At 39.5% G+C, this 17,898-nt stretch overlaps 2 protein-coding genes across 2 annotated transcripts in view; one reads left to right on the top strand and one right to left on the bottom strand.

Moving 5' to 3' along the window:
* LOC134537826 (endonuclease G, mitochondrial) overlaps positions 1-17,898 on the bottom strand; it is a 91,171-nt gene that overhangs the window by 45,297 nt on the left and 27,976 nt on the right. The window lies entirely within an intron of this gene.
* The window catches only part of LOC134537828 (aquaporin-1-like), a 42,457-nt gene that overhangs the window by 1,295 nt on the left and 23,264 nt on the right, over positions 1-17,898 (top strand). The window contains exons 2-3 of the mRNA XM_063378678.1: positions 8,936-9,115; positions 11,283-11,426. Coding sequence (XP_063234748.1) covers positions 8,936-9,115; positions 11,283-11,426 — 324 coding nt within the window. The remainder of the gene's footprint in view (positions 1-8,935; positions 9,116-11,282; positions 11,427-17,898) is intronic.

Raw genomic sequence — 17,898 nt, 5'->3', positions numbered from 1 at the left:
AACACTTACCTGCCCATGTAATTGCAGAATTGTTAAAGAAAATATAGGAATTATATTTGAATTTTAACCTAATTAATATTAATAACTTCTTACATGATGAAAAAAAACAAATAAATTATGAATTAATCTTTTTATTAAAAAATATCATTCAAACCATTTATTTTTATTAAAAGTAAAAAAAAAATGGAATAAAGGGTACAAAAACTACAATTTATAATTTTAATCATCTTCTTCCTCTTCATCGTCGTCTTCCGGCTGCTGGTAAATTTCAAACTGGTCTTCATTATCGTCTTAAACGACATTTGTCTCAAGTTCTTCCATGATTTCGGGGTCAAAGGTTCCATCTTCGTTAATGTCGCTCTGATATGGTAGAGCATTGAGACAAGCTTGCCCATTACATTGGCCACAAGCTAAAGAGCATTGCAAGCCCGCTTTCCTGCATCCGCATCGCGAACCACAACCACTTTTGCAGTTGCAGAAAATTGTATTTAGCAAATATTCTGGAGCAGGTGGTAAAATTGTCATGATAGGCTCCAGAAAATCGTTTCGCATTGCCCAACCCCATACCTGGGGTTCCAAATCATAGCCTAACCAAGTTTGAACTTGATAATATACACGTTTGACGTAGTAGAAGGATTTTAAAATTTACAGATTTGAAATAAGATGAACTTAATTATTTTCTATTTAAAATGTCATTAGTGTAAATGGGAATATAATTATATTATGATTTAAGTTTTTCCCTTAATTATTTTTTAATTTTAGGAAACGGTTATCAGTATTATTGAATAGATATAGATTTAATGCATGAAGAAAATGATAAAATATAATATAATATAATAGTTAATAAAAATTGACAAATATTTATAATCGATTGATTTATCGATAGTTCATCAACTATATATGGCGCGTTTTCGACCGGAGGCACTGGTTGACCTGAAGTAATGCTGTGACCGCGCGCTCTCCGCCCTCTTTCTCGAAAACGGTTCACCGTATGAAAAATGTTTTTGAACAAAATTTGTAGAGAATTTTGTATTCTACAATATTGATTATAAATACAAATAGCAAAAAACCCATAGGAAATGAGATATGTACAAAAAAAGCGCAAAAAACCGATTTTTGTGACCTTTTACCTTGAAATTTAATAGTTGCGTACACCCTACCATATGTAGGTTTTGAGACAACTTTAAGGGTGTCAATATACAAGTATTTACAGACTTACAGCTGGGTATCTTGAATACCGAAATTCTTACCTAATTTAAGCTTAAATGACTGGACTACCACACGATTAATCACTAGCTTCTATCATCACACCCACGATTACGACGCTTATGCCACTGCTCTTGGATTACAATTATTGCGTGATGTTGAAGCTAAATCCACTAATAGGTTTCCAAGGCAAGATTCTGACCATGCTAACTGCTATTATTTTTGTAGCAGCAAACCACGGTCTGATTACCATCTTTGCCTTGCTGGGTGGATCTTTAGGTTTCACCAGTTTATTATAAATGAACAAAAACAAGGTGTAATTCCGTCTGAAATATAATTACTCCATACTGAGGAAACTTATAACAGATACAAGAAAATATTAACGTACAATATTAATTACATTCTTAAACAGCTCTTAGGTATATTCAGAAAGAGAGAAAAGAAATTTGTGGGTCGACCCGTTGTTAAATTATAAAAAGTTTTCATTTAAAAAAAAATACATAAACCAATAAAAAAAAATACAAAAATGTTTAAACGATCCCAGGATATATACTTAAAGTCCACTGCATCTAATGATGTAATTTAAAGAAATTTCAGAAAAGGGTCAAAAGATACAGAAGCACCGGAGGTCGGGGCTTCGTTTCCCGGAGATCACGCGGGAACATGATGCCAGGGCGCTTGTGTCTTGTTGAGGAAGGGAGATGAAAATGTCAATTCGGCGTCCGGCTCTCGGACCCTGTCTGGAACAGTCCGAATCAAAACTGATCAGAACTTGAACACAGACAGTATACGGGGCAGAAAATGCCCGGAAAAGTTAAGAGGAGGTTGGGGAAAGTCGTGGATCATCACTCACCCGACAGGGGAGTTGGCTTCTATTTACAGATGCGTCGCCAGCCAGTTACTGGATCCCGCTATTACGCGGCTGGGCGCGGTTGATTTCTTCATTTCAAAAAAAAATAAATTTAAAAGAAAAATAGCTATTACACATGTACTACGTATATGGACTAAACTACTTAAAAAAAGTTACAGGGATAGCATCCCTTACATAAGCGACTACATAGTCGGTTGCGGCCGGATGGAAGTCTTGCAGTGTCTCGTCGACTCGCCGATTTTCGCAAACGGTCTGTCTGCAGTCGCGACGCGAAGTGTCCCGCGGAGAACCGCGTCTCGTAATTAAAAGTAAATCTTGAATCATATAGGGGGGGAGGGGGCTGGAAGTCCGGACCGAAAGGTCCTGAAGTTCCCCGAGAGGGCGTCATAAAAATACTCTGACTGATGTCTCGAAGCTGGTAGCACTGGCCGACTTTAGCGCTATCTGTTGAGTGCTGTCTGAAATAAAAAAGAATCGACTCGCCCAAGGCATCTGCTTAAACCAAGGGTTAAAGGGCGCAGTCTAGTGCAGCGCTCTGGCGGCCTACAGGGTAAGTTGGCTGGGCGGTTAGCGAGTTTGCCGCTAGGTGTCGCGGGGTGGTCCATCTTGGCACACACATTTTTTATGCAAGGTGTCCTTGGAGACGGTCGCTGTCTGCTGGGGTTTCTGACCTGTCATTGGCCTTAGGCGAATTCTTAGAACTGAGAGGGAAGAGGGGTGGAGTAAGGGGGGGGGGGGAGAAAATGCAACGACGCTGGGAACAAGCATCCATGACATGCTTCCAGGGGAGTGAACCTAATATGTATTCGTGACAGTAAAGGCTATGGTCAGCTTGCCTCTGAGAAATGGTAACAGCTCGTCCAGAGCTGCTGTAGGCGTTTTTAGTCATGAAGTGAAGTAACGTTACAGGCCTGGGACTTGCCTGTAAGCGAGGGAAATTTTACGCTGGCTGACAGCAAAGTATTAGATCTGCAAAATATCAGATACGTCTCTGGGAAAGGTGCTTCATACTACTGGCACAAAGTTTAACTTAGGGGAGTACACCAGCCTAAAAAAGTGTAAATCGCCCTTTAGTAACCAAATTATAAAGCAAATAAAATTTCCAAAAATAATTTAAAATAATAATAAAATTTAAAAGAAATTGTGTCGAAATGCCTAATTTCCGGCACATACTCCCCCACTGAAAGGCGGAGCCAGGGTAAACAACCAACACTGAACATAAAATGATTGAAATCTGTCGTACTTACCCTGTACCAGAATCGACTTAGATAAACTAATTACAATAAACGCAGAATTAATTGCATGACTGTTGACTGTAATACCTTATAGGTCTAAAACAACGTTTATAATTAAATGGGTCCATTTAAAACTCAGTTTAAATTATTTTAAAATACATCCTTAAAATCATATAATAAATAAAAAAAATTAATTCGAAGCTTAATTTTACTGTACCTGTATGCTTACATCTATTTATGTAATTGCTATATTAATGAAATGAATTCATCCCGTTGATCTCAGATATTGGATATCGTGTAGGAACACAAAATGGGCGCTGTGAGGTAGGCCAAAAAGCACTGAGGCTGAAACAAAGGATAAGCATCCTTGAGCGCTCAGTGACGAAGGGGGATTGTAACCCCTGTAAATGGGTATGGTAGTCCTGTATATGAGCGTGATAGCTCTGTAACTTACAAACTAAATGGGAATGAAAACCCCTGTACAATAGTCTTTCCATAAGAAGCCGATGGCATTGGGACTTAGCCCTGCACTGTCAGGCGATGGAGAAGACGGACGAATTTGCTGCTTGCCCGAAGGCGAAACAGAACCTCAGTCCCAGTTACCTACATTTATTAACTCACATAGACTCCATGCCCAGAATGAAGATTGATCAGATCAACAGACTGGAGCACAAACTCCTAAGAGGGAATTCCACCCCTGAGCTAGTTCGGGTTCGAAACCCGAAAGATCAACGAATTTCGGATGAATGATGGATAATGAAAAAAAAAATATTTGAGCTTTAAAAGTTTTCATGTGCACTCAAATTTAATTAATAAAAAAAAATGTATACAAAACTGTAACACCTGATATTGTTATAGTCCTAAAAAAAATATAACTAACTTATAATTAATTTTAATTTTCGCCGTCGGATCTAGTTGGCGGGCATGAAAGTTCACACTGCCTGACAGGGGGTTTGAACATAGGCCGTCCAAAGGGTGAGTGCTGGGGATCTAACCCAGTGACACTCGGTGGTCATAGGATGTTTCACCTAGAGGACCGGCTCGTGGCTCGTTGGCGCAGAGGGCCCTTACTTTAGTGCTGCTCGGTGGCTAGCTTGACCTTGCTCGACTTTTAGGAAACACACAAAAATAAAACCTTGATGCCACCTTGGAAGTCACAATTGCAAAACAATGCAAAATCATATCCTCATCATGATGCAAAAATAAACTACAAACTTAGGAGAGAGTGCAATAAAAAAAATGTTAACTTAAAATTTTTGGTAAACATAGATGTACGAGCTGCTGTGCTCAGTTTTCTGTACGTAGCTGTACATCTCCTGACAGTAAAACAAATATTTAATGTTAAAAAAAATTATGAAATAAAGGGTTTACAATAAAAAATCGCAATTACAAAATTTATTACTCACTTACTTTGATAGCTTAAACTTTATCTCTTAGTTGTTCACCTATACGTCGACGTAAATAAGAAGTACTCTATCTTAACAAAAAAAACGTCATCGCAGTGCTAGCATAAAAAAAACGTTTGGGGAAAATTCGACCGACACACTGACAAATATAATCTAATAAACCTTTAGTTGAAGGTAGTGACTACACCTCTCGTTGGGTGATCACGAAAATCATTTAAATAAAAGCTAGGGACATGGATGTGTATGGTAACACAATGAAATGATATGTCGAAGTATATTCACGTTGCCTGTGAACGATGCAATTGTATTAGAGTAGTTGTGTATATTACTTAAAGGTATATTCTTATTTTATATTACTTACATAATGAATGGACCCATTTTGAGATTTATTTTTGTATTACTAAAAAAAAATTAATCGTTGATTTTAAGATACTTAGAAATCGTAAACAATGGCAGTTTCTTAACATTAGCTAAAACAAAAAAAATTATATTATCATATTATTTGTACAGTTAGTATTATTGTAAGTTACATATATAAAATTATTATGTTATATTTTAAGTTCCCCTAGATTTAGAAAATACTTCGCTGCTAGATTTAGAGCAGTATAGATTATATATAGTGCCTGTTTTGGTGACATGAAAATAATATTATTAGGACATATAAAGCATGGGTGGTTTGTTTACAAAATACTTGGCACGTGGCCTGAGCACTCTGGAGAGGAGAAGGGGTTCCACGCGGTTGGCGGTCCTGTCATGAGGTGAGAAGATAACGTGGCGGCGCGCGCAAGCGCAGAGAGACAAAAATAAAAATAAACACGACGATGTCCGAAAGGACATTATAGTAATATTTTGGGAATAATTAGTAGGCTAAACAAAATACTGGTCGAACACCCAACGTGCTCTGTTTATTATTATTATGACGGCCGAAAGACGTATAAGTTGGTACGTCTGTGTCCCACAGAGGTAAGCGACCTCTCGGACTTGCTGAAGGAGGGGGGGGGGGGGGGTGGAAGTCCGCACGAGCGCGGAGGCACGTACGTATGATAAGATTGCCGCTGTCAACTGACGCGGCGGCCCTCGGCCGTCGGGCAAGGTGAAAGGAGGGGAGGGGTGTCTGTAACCTTGTGGGGGGCACATCTGGTAAACGCACCGCGGTCGGGACATCTGAGGACCGCTGACGACGTATTGCATGAAAGTTAGATTAATATTGCTTATAAGGTATTAAAATTAAAGTTACTTATATTCACGAAAAAATTTATAACAAGATTCCCGCTCAAATATTTATATTAAAAAAATTAAACATCAAAAATTTAATTTACTTTATGTTATTTTAACTGGGCTAGTTTAGAGACGAAATCACACACTAATAAACTATGAACCACACTCTGCTACCATTTTTGTAGCAAGGTTCTGACCATGTTAACTGCTATTATTTTTGTAGCAGCAAACCACGGTCTGATTACCATCTTTGCCTTGCTGGGTGGATCTTTAGGTTTCACCAGTTTATTAGAAATGAACAAAAACAAGGTGTGATTCCATCTGAAATATAATTACTCCATACTGAGGAAACTTATAACAGATACAAGAAAATATTAACGTAAAATATTAATTACATTCTTAAACAGCTCTTAGGTATATTCAGAAAGAGAGAAAAGAAATTTGTGGGTCGACCCATTGTTAAATTATAAAAAGTTTTCATTTAAAAAAAAATACATAAACCAATAAAAAAAAATACAAAAATGTTTAAACGATCCCAGGATATATAATTAAAGTCCACTGCATCTGATGACGTAATTTAAAGAAATTTCAGAAAAGGGTCAAAAGATAGAGAAGCACCGGAGGTCGGGGCTTCGTTTCCCGGAGATCACGCGGGTACATGATGCCAGGGCGCTTGTGTCTTGTTGTGGAAGGGAGATGAAAATGCCAATTCGGCGTCCGGCTCTCGGACCCTATCTGGAACAGTCCGAATCAAAACTGATCAGAACTTGAACACAGACAGTATACGGGGCAGAAAATGCCCGGAAAAGTTAAGAGGAGGTTGGGGAAAGTCGTGGATCATCACTCACCCGACAGGGGAGTTGGCTTCTATTTACAGATGCGTCGCCAGCCAGTTACTGGATCCCGCTATTACGCGGCTGGGCGCGGTTGATTTCTTCATTTCAAAAAAAATAAATTTAAAAGAAAAATAGCTATTACACATGTACTACGCATATGGACTAAACTACTTAAAAAAAGTTACAGGGATAGCATCCCTTACATAAGCGACTACATAGTCGGTTGCGGCCGGATGGAAGTCTTGCAGTGTCTCGTCGACTCGCCGATTTTCGCAAACGGTCCGTCTGCAGTCGCGACGCGAAGTGTCCCGCGGAGAACCGCATCTCGTAATTAAAAGTAAATCTTGAATCATTTTGGGGGGAAAGGGGCTGGGAGTCCAGACCGAAAGGTCCTGAAGTTCCCCGAGAAGGCGTCATAAAAAAACTCTGACTGATGTCTCGAAGCTGGTAGCACTGGCCGACTTTAGCGCTATCTGTTGAGTGCTGTCTGAAATAAAAAAGAATCGACTCGCCCAAGGCATCTGCTTAAACCAAGGGTTAAAGGGCGCAGTCTAGTGCAGCGCTTTGGCGGCCTACAGGGTAAGTTGGCTGGGCGGTTAGCGAGTTTGCCGCTAGGTGTCGCGGGGTGCTCCATCTTGGCACACACATTTTTTATGCAAGGCGTCCTTGGAGACGGTCGCTGTCTGCTGGGGTTTCTGACCTGTCATTTGCCTTAGGCGAATTCTTAGAACTGAGAGGGAAGAGGGGTGGAGTAAGGGGAGGGGGGAGAGAACACAACGACGCTGGGAACAAGCATCCATGACATGCTTCCAGGGGAGTGATCCTAATATGTATTTGTGACAGTAAAGGCTATGGTCAGCTTGCCTCTGAGAAATGGTAACAGCTCGTCCAGAGCTGCTGTAGGCATTTTTAGTCATGAAGTGAAGTAACGTTACAGGCCTGGGACATGCCTGTAAGCGAGGGCGATTTTAAGCTGGCTGCCAGCAAATTATTAGATCTGCAAAATATCAGATACGTCTCTGGGAAAGGTGCTTCATACTACTGGCACAAAGTTTAACTTAGGGGAGTACACCAGCCTAAAAAAGTGTAAATCGCCCTTTAGTAACAAAATTATAAAGCAAATAAAATTTTCAAAAATAATTTAAAATAATAATAAAATTTAAAAAAAAATTGTGTCGAAATGCCTAATTTCCGGCACAAAAACTACAATTTAAAAACTTAATCCGTAATCGAAAGTACTTTTCGGCCCTCAGCGAACTCTTAAATGCTTTTTGTAAGCAGACCCCACTCGGATATCTTGAGTAGTTTTGAAATCGAGTTGTTTTTCCTGAAGCTCTGCGCACCGTGTGTGTGCCCGGGTAATCGTATGCAACCTAAACTTCCACACGATTAATCACTAACTTCTATCATCACACCCACGATTACAACGCTTATGCCACTGCTCTTGGATTACAATTATTGCATGATGTTGAAGCTAAATCCATTAATAGGTTTCCAATTTAAGAAATAAAACTCCACCAATTAAAATATATTGTTTGCTGGGATAACTTCAATGAAAAAAATGACCCCCTCTCCTTCGGGTGGGGGGAAGGGGGGATAATCAAGCTATTTTTATAACAATGATTTTGTCGTTGTTCCTCATATTATCTTGTAGAAAACTTTGCTTCTAATTAAGTTTCAGCCATACTAATAAAACATTTTTTAAACAACCATAATCTATCATTTCTTATACAACAATAAGGAATATATTAATTTAAAAAACCAAATAATCTCATCTGGATCAACTGTAATTATGTTTCACCATAAAACTTTCCTTATTTCTGTTTTTCTTTGATTATCCAGTTTGAAACACGAAAGCTGTATATCGGGGAAGTGCGGTAATACACATCAATGGCAAATCACCATAGGGTTATCATACCTGCCAAAAGTGGAACATTTCCAACCATCTACCAGGGTGATAAACACACTGTGCTTATTCGTGAAGCTGTATGAGGCACACTGAAACACACCAACACAGTGTCTGGCATCACTGGCAATGCCGGGGTCTTCAACAATGTTCGGGCTTCTTCGGCAAGCCAAGGCGTCGACAGCTATTTTTGGGCGTGCTCGGTAGTGGTCGGTAGTGTTCGGATGTGGTCGGCATTGTTTGGGCATGCTCGGCAGGCGACAGTGGGCGACTGGCTGGGTGGCGAGGACATGCAGCCAAAGCTGGTCAAGCCGCTGGCTGCCGAGTTCCTGGGCACCCTGCTCTTCAGCCTCTTCGGCTGCGCCTGCTACATCACCAACTACGAATCGCTGACCGTCGGACTGACCTTTGGCACGGTCGCCATGGCAGTCATTGTGGTGAGTCACAGTAGTCGAAGTCGCTCACATTCCGCTTCTGGAGATCTGCGTCCGAACCAGGGCCGATATACTGCGAGTAGGATGCATCATAGACGTTGCCATGATACGGTAGGATTCCTCGAGCTATTCTCGGCCCCTTCTCTCGTCACTGCCCATATCAATGGCTCAGTTTACGCCACATTCAGAGACGACGGACCTCTAAAAGTTTCCCCTCGAAATCCCATGTACTCAGTTCAGCGGCTAGTGTTTGAAACACATACTTAGACTACTCCCCATAAATATTTAGCAATTTAGGTAGCCTGTTTGGCAGTTCTTGTTACTTTCAATCACCAGCTGGTGCCTGTTGAAATATTGAAGCATTCTTTGCTCCAGCAGAATAACAACACTCTGTTTGCTTGTCAGATACTCAGGAATTGTCAGGTCGCTGATCCCTGCGGAAGTCTCCATACATTTGAGGAACGTAAGTGACTTGTGTTTCGTATCAACAGTGCAGCAGTTGTATACATCCTAAGTAGGAGAAACAAGAACCATCTGGAGCAAAAACAGGATATGAAAATTAGGGTAATTAATCATCCACCATGAAACCCTTCACCCTCACCATCCCATAACATTTTTTACTGATGTCCTCCCCTCTTCCTCCTCTCTATCCAACCAGAGAATATTCTTTATTTCGTTGTTACTCTCACACGCCCCTAAAGGCTTGAACCCTTAAACACACTTTTTAAATTTCTTTGTGTAATTCTCTGCTCTGTTGTGATCAGCTGTTGGACTCCCCTTTATGGGTAACTCCACCCCTTTAACATTCCCCCTTCCTCAAGAGGGAAAATGAAAGAAAACAGAAATTGCAGTGGTAGAAGAAGTTAGAGAGGTGTTATATATCGGCAAAGGAAGGGGAGAGGGGTGGAAGATGGTAAGAGTCATGGAAAAGGGGTGGAGTCACCTGTCGAGACAACAGAGAATTGAATAAAAATTATTAATGGTGGTAAAGGGGCTAAACCTTTAGGTTAGGAGAGTTGGAAGGGTTGGAAAGTGGAAAGGGGATAGGGGATAGGGGAGAACAATAGAAAGCAGTTGTGTAGATGGGGAGGTAGGGAAGTGTGGTTGACTTGTTGATGATTAATAAATCTAATTGGCTTAGCCTTTGTGTGCTTCATAATGCCATTGCTCACCAAACTGTCCTACCATATATGCTAGTCTCCATTTGCAGATTTGTATTGGATGGGCTAGATAACATGCAACATATTTCTAAACAGCATATTTCTGTTACCCGATTCTAGAATGCTTTTTTAAATAATAAATTGTTAAGACCACTGGTACTAAACCCAGAGGTGTTCTTTTCTTAATATGTTCCTGAGTAGGCTATAGCCTTGGAGCGAAATTAGTTTTCCTGTAACAATCTCTGGGGTATTGAAAACTATTACACATATCATTTGTTACATAATTATGTGTTACAATTAAGAAGAGAACCATTTTACTAAACCAAATTGGGGTTCTGAGTGCAAAAGCTAACAAATTTACAGAATTTTGGGGCAAGTGAAAGTGATGTGTGCGGCGGTTCAACCAGACTCAAACATAACATGTAGCCTATTTTTGTGGTTCCTTTCAACTCTAATAGACACACCACTTTTCCATTGCCTTTCATACTACTTGTGGAGACAACAATGAGAGAATCAAATGGAGCCACATTTTCTTAACATAAGAGACAACCCTGTTATTCTAGCACGAACGAAAATATCCAGATGTATATGAGAGACAGTTATGACACAAAAATGAAATTGAAAAAGGAGTGGCTAGTAAAGCCCACTGGTTCAGGGCAACATACTCCTTATTCCCTACATGCATAAAATCTTAATTTAAACATGCATTGGTTAGAATACAGCTTATATCTGAAGTGTGAATGGGATGAGTACTACACTACCAGGCTTCTAGGCGATCTTTGATGGCAGATTGATGAAAATAGAGTACTTGGTATTTGAGCTTAGAGATTGCGAGGCTGCAGGTTATCACAATTCACACAGCTTAGGAAGAGTGTTGGCATGCGAAGTGGCAAGCCTTCCTCTTTGGACAGTCCAAGTGGCGCGCGCGCACTGATTGGCTGAGGCTGCTTCTCTCTGGAATGAACGGGGAGCCTTCCTTTAGTGAGTAGCTTGTTCGTGCTTGTTGGCAGGTCGTCGGACATATCAGCGGCGCGCATATCAACCCTGCCGTGACGTGCGCAATGATAGCTACCCGCTTCATGTCCTTCGCCAAGGGGATTCTCTACATCGTGATGCAGCTGCTTGGAGCGGTCACCGGCACCGCCATCCTCATGGTACGACTATAGCGACACCTGCTTCTCTTTTAACACCTGCCTTCTTTCACTGCTCCACTGTTCTGTTTCTACTTGTGGCTAGTGCAGTGGATGAGATGAGAAGGGCAGGTTTTCTTATGGCTGCTCTATGTTCTCCATTGTGATTTAGAGCAGCAACTATTTAACATTATATGTTTTTAGTTTGATAAGTTCCTATCTCACACAGTTAGGCATAGAGGCTTAAGGTTGATGATACTTCTGGGCTCCGGATCACTTAGCTACAAAATCGGGCTCATAAATGTGAGTCATTCTGGAATACTTGGATTAAACCGACGACCCTCCCCACATGAGCCATATTAGCGAGGCAGATGAAACCGATATTTGTGCCCTAAGAGAATTGGTGGGCATTAGTTGGTAAGTGGCCATGTTTTGGGCTGAATCTTATTTTCTTCTACATTTCCATTTTTCTGCAACTACTTCGCTCTTATGCCTTACTCTGCGCCACCTTCAGGTGTTGGCAGAGCTTTGGGCCACATTCTCGGCGCTGTGCTCCACGCCAGGCACTCTTCACACTATCCTACCTGAAGCTTTAGTTCAGAATCGTTAGAAGATGCCTCATCTTCAGTGCAAATGTGTCCATGTACTATCTGCCGGGTGGGACAGCTTCTCTTATTATTACCTTAAATTCACTATTATTCTTTAAACACACCCATAGTAATGCAACATCCACACTTAATTACACCATTGCTATTTTAAAGATAAATATTAATTTCCATTCTATTAAAAAAAAACTTATACGTGTGTGACAAAAAGGTTTTCTGAGATATCTTGGAGGAAATTACAAATCCAGTCTAGACTGCAATTTGCATTTAGCTGCAAACAGAATTAAACCATTTTACAATAAAATATCTTAAAATTTGTTCAATAATTAGTAAAGGTTTTCCTTTTTTATATTTTGATTTTTATTTAATTGCCTTGTTTTAATTTTTAAAAAGTATATTTTCATTAATTGGTTGTCTGTAAAGTCGGTTTACGGACGATAGTTTAACGTGACAACGTCATAACAAAACATTGATGAAATGATTGATCCAGAAGAAAAGGAAATATCATATTCGGCCTGAGACTGAGCCATAATAGGTTTTTGCAACCAAACCATTTAGGCATTAAAAATATTATATTCTTTGATGAAGATTTTTTTTTCTATCTTTTGTATGATAAAATCTACCTCTGCATACTTTTATGAATAAAATTGAATCATTTTTATTGAATTATCACTATTTTGTATGGACACAAAGGAGTGAAATGAAATGTACAATTTAATTAATAAATTTACTTTTATTTGCATTCATTAATTCAAATATATTTATTACTTTTGAATTGTTGCGTGCGTCGTATTTATTTTTACAAGTACAAAAATATTTTTTTTTGCAGCTGCCGGGATTCGAACCGACAACCTTAGGATTGGAAACAACAACAATTAACAATTAATAGGTTTTTATTTTTTCTTATTGTCACGGTACATGTTTTGCAGGTTTATTCAGACATACCAGCAGTTTCCTGTTCTTTTGCCAAATTTTACATATTAACACTTCATTATTTACATAGCACTGAGAATATTTACATATCATAAAAGGAAACTTTAAAAAACCTACGGCCACGAGGCCATACTTGAGAAAAAATAGTTTCAGATGGTATATACATATTTATAAAAATTTTGTTCACGGTAGGGGAATAATATTATTTAGTTTTTATAACAAGATTTTATAACAAATACGCATCCCAAATACACCAAACTTATTTATAATGTGTTAAAAAAAAATTTTTAAAACTTTGTGCAAAAGATCCCGGGTGTAATTTGAATTATTATGTGTAACTGTAAAACACCATTGTTGGTTCAAAACGTATTTGAATATTCAACATTACTTTTAAATAACCGTACCGATTGTGCTGAAAATCGATGGACGATCGTTAAATTACATAATATTAATAATTCAAACGACGAAAATATGATTGAAAAGTCAAATCGATGGTTGTTCCAATCGAGTGGAAGAGAGATGCCACGCATACGTACAACGAGCATGAAGAGAGATGCCACGCATGCGTACAATGAGCAAACAGGACACATCCGTAGTGGGACATCCGTAGTGGGACACTTTTTCGTGCGTGCAGCCGGCGTTCATCGATTTATTAGACGTTGTCACGTCAAAATATGTCAATTTGAGATGGTAACTGAGTAGTATAGGTTGGCCGGTCCGGAAACAGGCGCCAGGCGGTGGTGCGTGGTGCCGAGCCACATCTCTGACGTCACGTCCATCTCTGGCGTCACGGCGGCCATCTTGGATGGTTGTGACCTTGACCTTTGACCTTGACCTTGACCCCGACGGTCATTTTGGATCCGCCATCTTGGATCCGACATTTTGGACCCGCCATGTACAATAAGCATAACGGGACACTGCGTAACGGGACACAGAGTAACGGGGCAAGTAGGTCACGGTCGCCAATTTAAAATCCGCCATCTTTAAATCGAGAGCCCCACTCATTATGATGAAATTTTCGTCTCTGTCATCATATTGATTTTTTCTGTTCTGCTGGAGGCCGCCATCTTGAATACCGTCGACTTTGTTTCTGTTGTTTGTTCCTAGATAGCGCCAGCGTCGCTCTTGATTTTTTTCTGTTCCACTGGAGGCCGCCATCTTGGATACCGTCGTCTTTATTTCTTTTGTTTGTTCCTAGATAGCGCCAGCGGTGCTCTTGATTTTTTTTTCTGTTCCACTGGAGGCCGCCATCTGGAATACCGTCGACTTTGTTTCTGTTGTTTGTTCCTAGATAGCACCAGCGTCACTCTGTCTCATCACATAAGGTCGATGTTTCATTACCTACCAGAGCTATTATGGTCCTTATCGACATATCAAATTAATTTTTTTATGCAAAATACATTGGAAGCGCTGTGATTCGAACCAGTGAAGCTCTGATCTCTAGGTTGGAAAACATATGCCTTTAACCGCTCGGCCATCGAGACATTTACCAGACTGAAAATTAAATAAGGTATATATAAAAATAACATGCATATTTGGACTTGCAATTTTTTTTTTTTAATTTAAAGTAATAATAGCATCACCTGTTCGAGACAGAACCACCATCTTGTATTAAGATGTAACTGTTGCAATTATCGTTATGGTCGACATCTTGAAAATCCGTAATTTTTATGCTAGAGATGCGGGGAAAAAGTTCAAAATTCATTAAATAAATTGACAATAAATATAATGATTGATTATATCGATTCCCGTCCTTGGTTCGAAACTGGTGAGGGCAAAAAATAAAAAAACATCAGATCCTTCCTACACAGAAGCCACCTACAGACCGATCTACCGTCACCAATACCAAGGTTCATATATCGTCAGCTGATATGACGTCATGTCCACCATCTTGTCTTCGTTGCTGGAAGCCATCATCATTGTATCGTCGGCGAGAGTGCGCTGACGCCATGTTAGTTTAGTTCTTACCCGCTAGAGTGCAGTAATCATTTATTACTGTGACACCCGCCATCTTGAAATTTGGGCGCCATCTTGAAAATCCGTAATTATTTAGCTAGAAATGCGGGAAAAGTTCCAAAATTCATTAAATAAATCACCCATTAATTTACATATTGAATCACTGGATTCCCGTCCTTGGTTCGATACCTGATCGATACAATAATGTTTAATCTTATGTAAAAAATAATCATTTCAATAAACCATGTTCAACATTCGTAAAGAGACTTTAAATCCTCTACTACCATTATCCTATCAGACATCAAGACCACCATATTGAAAAATCGTAATTGTAATGCTAGAGATTCGGGAAAAAGTTCAAAATACATTAAATAAATTTGTAATCTATATACTGATTGATTAGATCGACTAAGGTCCTTGGTTCGATCCCTGGCCGATACAAATCAACTTAAATTTTAAAAAAGTACCAGAAAAGTGTAAGGTTCGAGAAATAAAACACCTCAAAGTCTTTTACAAACATAATATTTATTACACAATTTCTATCCTACTACAGAATCACTTGCGAAAGCCAGCAATCTTATAAACATTTAGCCCTGCATAGACGTGCAACGACTACTTCTTAGCTCCAAATGGCTCCAAATGCTCCAAACGGTCTTCAAATGGCTCCAACAGCTCCAACAACCTCCAAATGCTTGACAGCTCCAAATGGCTCCAAATGCTTCAAAAGGCTCCAAATGCTCCAACAGATCCAAAAAAAGGCTCCAAATGCTCCAAACAGGCTCCAAATGGCTCCAACTGCCTCCAAATGCTTAAAACAGCTCCAAAAGGCTCCAAATGCTTGACAGCTCCAAATGCTCCAAACGGCTCCAAATGCTCCAAATGTCTCCAAATGGCTCCAAATGGCTCCAAATGCTCCAACAGCTCCAAAAAAAAGGCTCCAAATGCTTGACAGCTCCAAAAAAAGGCTCCAAATGCTCCAAACGGGCTCCAAATGGCTCCAACTGCCTCCAAATGCTTAAAACAGCTCCAAATGGCTCCAAATGATCCAAACGGCTCCAAATGCTCCAATTGTCTCCAAAAGGCTCCAAATGCTTCGAAAGGCTCCAAATGCTCCAAATGTCTCCAAATGGCTTCAACAGCCTCCAATTGCTTAACACAGCTCCAAATGGCTCCAAATGCTCCAAACGGCTCCAAATGCTCCAAATGGCTCCAAATGGCTCCAAATGCTTCAAAAGGCTCCAAATGCTCCAAACGGCTCCAAATGCTCCAAATGTCTCCAAATGGCTCCAACAGCCTCCAAATGCTTAACACAGCTCCAAATGGCTCCAAATGCTCCAAACGACCTCCAAATGCTTGACAGCTCCAAATGCTCCAAATGGCTCCAAATGCTCCAAATGGCTCCAACAGCTCCAAAAGGCTCCAAATGCTTCAAAAGGCTCCAATTGTTCCAAGAGCTCCATCTTCAATTGGTTACAACTGATTCCAATTACTTTTCTTATCGAACTTGGCATGATTACTAACATGTCTTTATAAGTATACAATTTGACTGGCAGTGGTAACGTATTTTGCACCTTTAATTTATAAGCTTTATTTAGAAATCAGATTTCGATAAATGGTAGATACCATTTGGAAAGAAAATATATTAATTTATCTTCAAGTTTATACACATACATTTAATTTAAGCCATTATTGTATGTAGCCAGCTTCCCTCAGTTCTTTGAGTATGAAGGATATTTCTTTAATGTTCGAATAGTTTCCTGCACAAAGCGATCCATGTAGTAGTCGTAGCCTGTCAACCAATATGTTAGGATCTTCCCATGAGGTATAATCAATCTCTTCTGCTGCGTTCATCATCCTTGCATGTTTATAATAAATATTATTATCTCTGGTGTCTTTCGTTTTAACACCATATTCAAGGTCACTTTCGTCATCGTGCCAGTGATTATCACAAGCTTGATCAGGATAATTTATTTTATTACGACGTTTCCATCGTTTTGGTCTCAAACCACCATCACAGTCTTCGCTCTTGCATGCTTTTGGTGCTTCAGCACAGTACTCAATCATGTCAACCTTAGATGTGTCAGCACAGTCTTCGTTCATGCCAGCTTCTGATGTGTCACCACTGTCTTCAATCATGTCAGCACCACAAACTTGATCAGGATAATTTATTTTATTACATCGTTTCCATCGTTTTGTTATCAGACCGCCATCACATTCTTCGATCTTGCCTGCTTTAGGTGCTTCAGTACAGTACTCAATCATGTCAGCCTCAGATGTGTCACCACAATCTTCAATCATGCCCGCTTCAGATGATTCATCAAAGTCTTCGACCTTGTAAGCTTCAGATGGTTCTCCATCTTTCTCATTTTCATGGAGACGACTATATATTGGAGTAAATATATTTTCATTTCTAATGTGGTTACAACTTCCTTCGTTTGTTTTAAATTTCAAATTATTATCTTGATCTAGATCAGTAATTTTAGCATTAGCTTTTTCGCCTTCGTTCCTCTTCCGCAATGTTGTAGCCCAGTCTTCGTTATCTTTATTCATCTTAATTGTACAGGTCTTGTAATGTCTATCCAAGTAATATCTTCTACCAAAGGATTTCTGACACTGACTGCAATGAAAAGGGTTTGACAAGGACTTAAATTACACTCGCTTCTCTCATGTCGTTTAGCATTCTTTCTCAAGGTAAACACCTTGCTACAGTATCTACAGTGATGACGTTTCGATACAGCAACAAATCCCGAATCAGGATTCATATTAGTTACTGAGACTAATGCCAGATGCAAACTAAGAGTTTTAAATTAGATATATTACTTAAATAGATTTTTTTAATTATTTCATCAGCGAGAATTAATTTATCTCATTCAAAGGTACTTGTTGCAAGTAGTTCTGCTTTTCAACAACAGATGTCGCTACATGTTACTTGCAGGTAAATAATATTTAGTTCTTTTATGCGGGATGCGGGATGCTCACTAACGATCGCAATAGAACGATGG

The sequence above is a fragment of the Bacillus rossius genome, chromosome 12 (assembly GCF_032445375.1).
Source record: "Bacillus rossius redtenbacheri isolate Brsri chromosome 12, Brsri_v3, whole genome shotgun sequence".
Classification (NCBI taxonomy): Eukaryota; Metazoa; Arthropoda; class Insecta; order Phasmatodea; family Bacillidae; genus Bacillus; species Bacillus rossius.
This window is presented reverse-complemented; position numbering and strand designations above follow the sequence as displayed.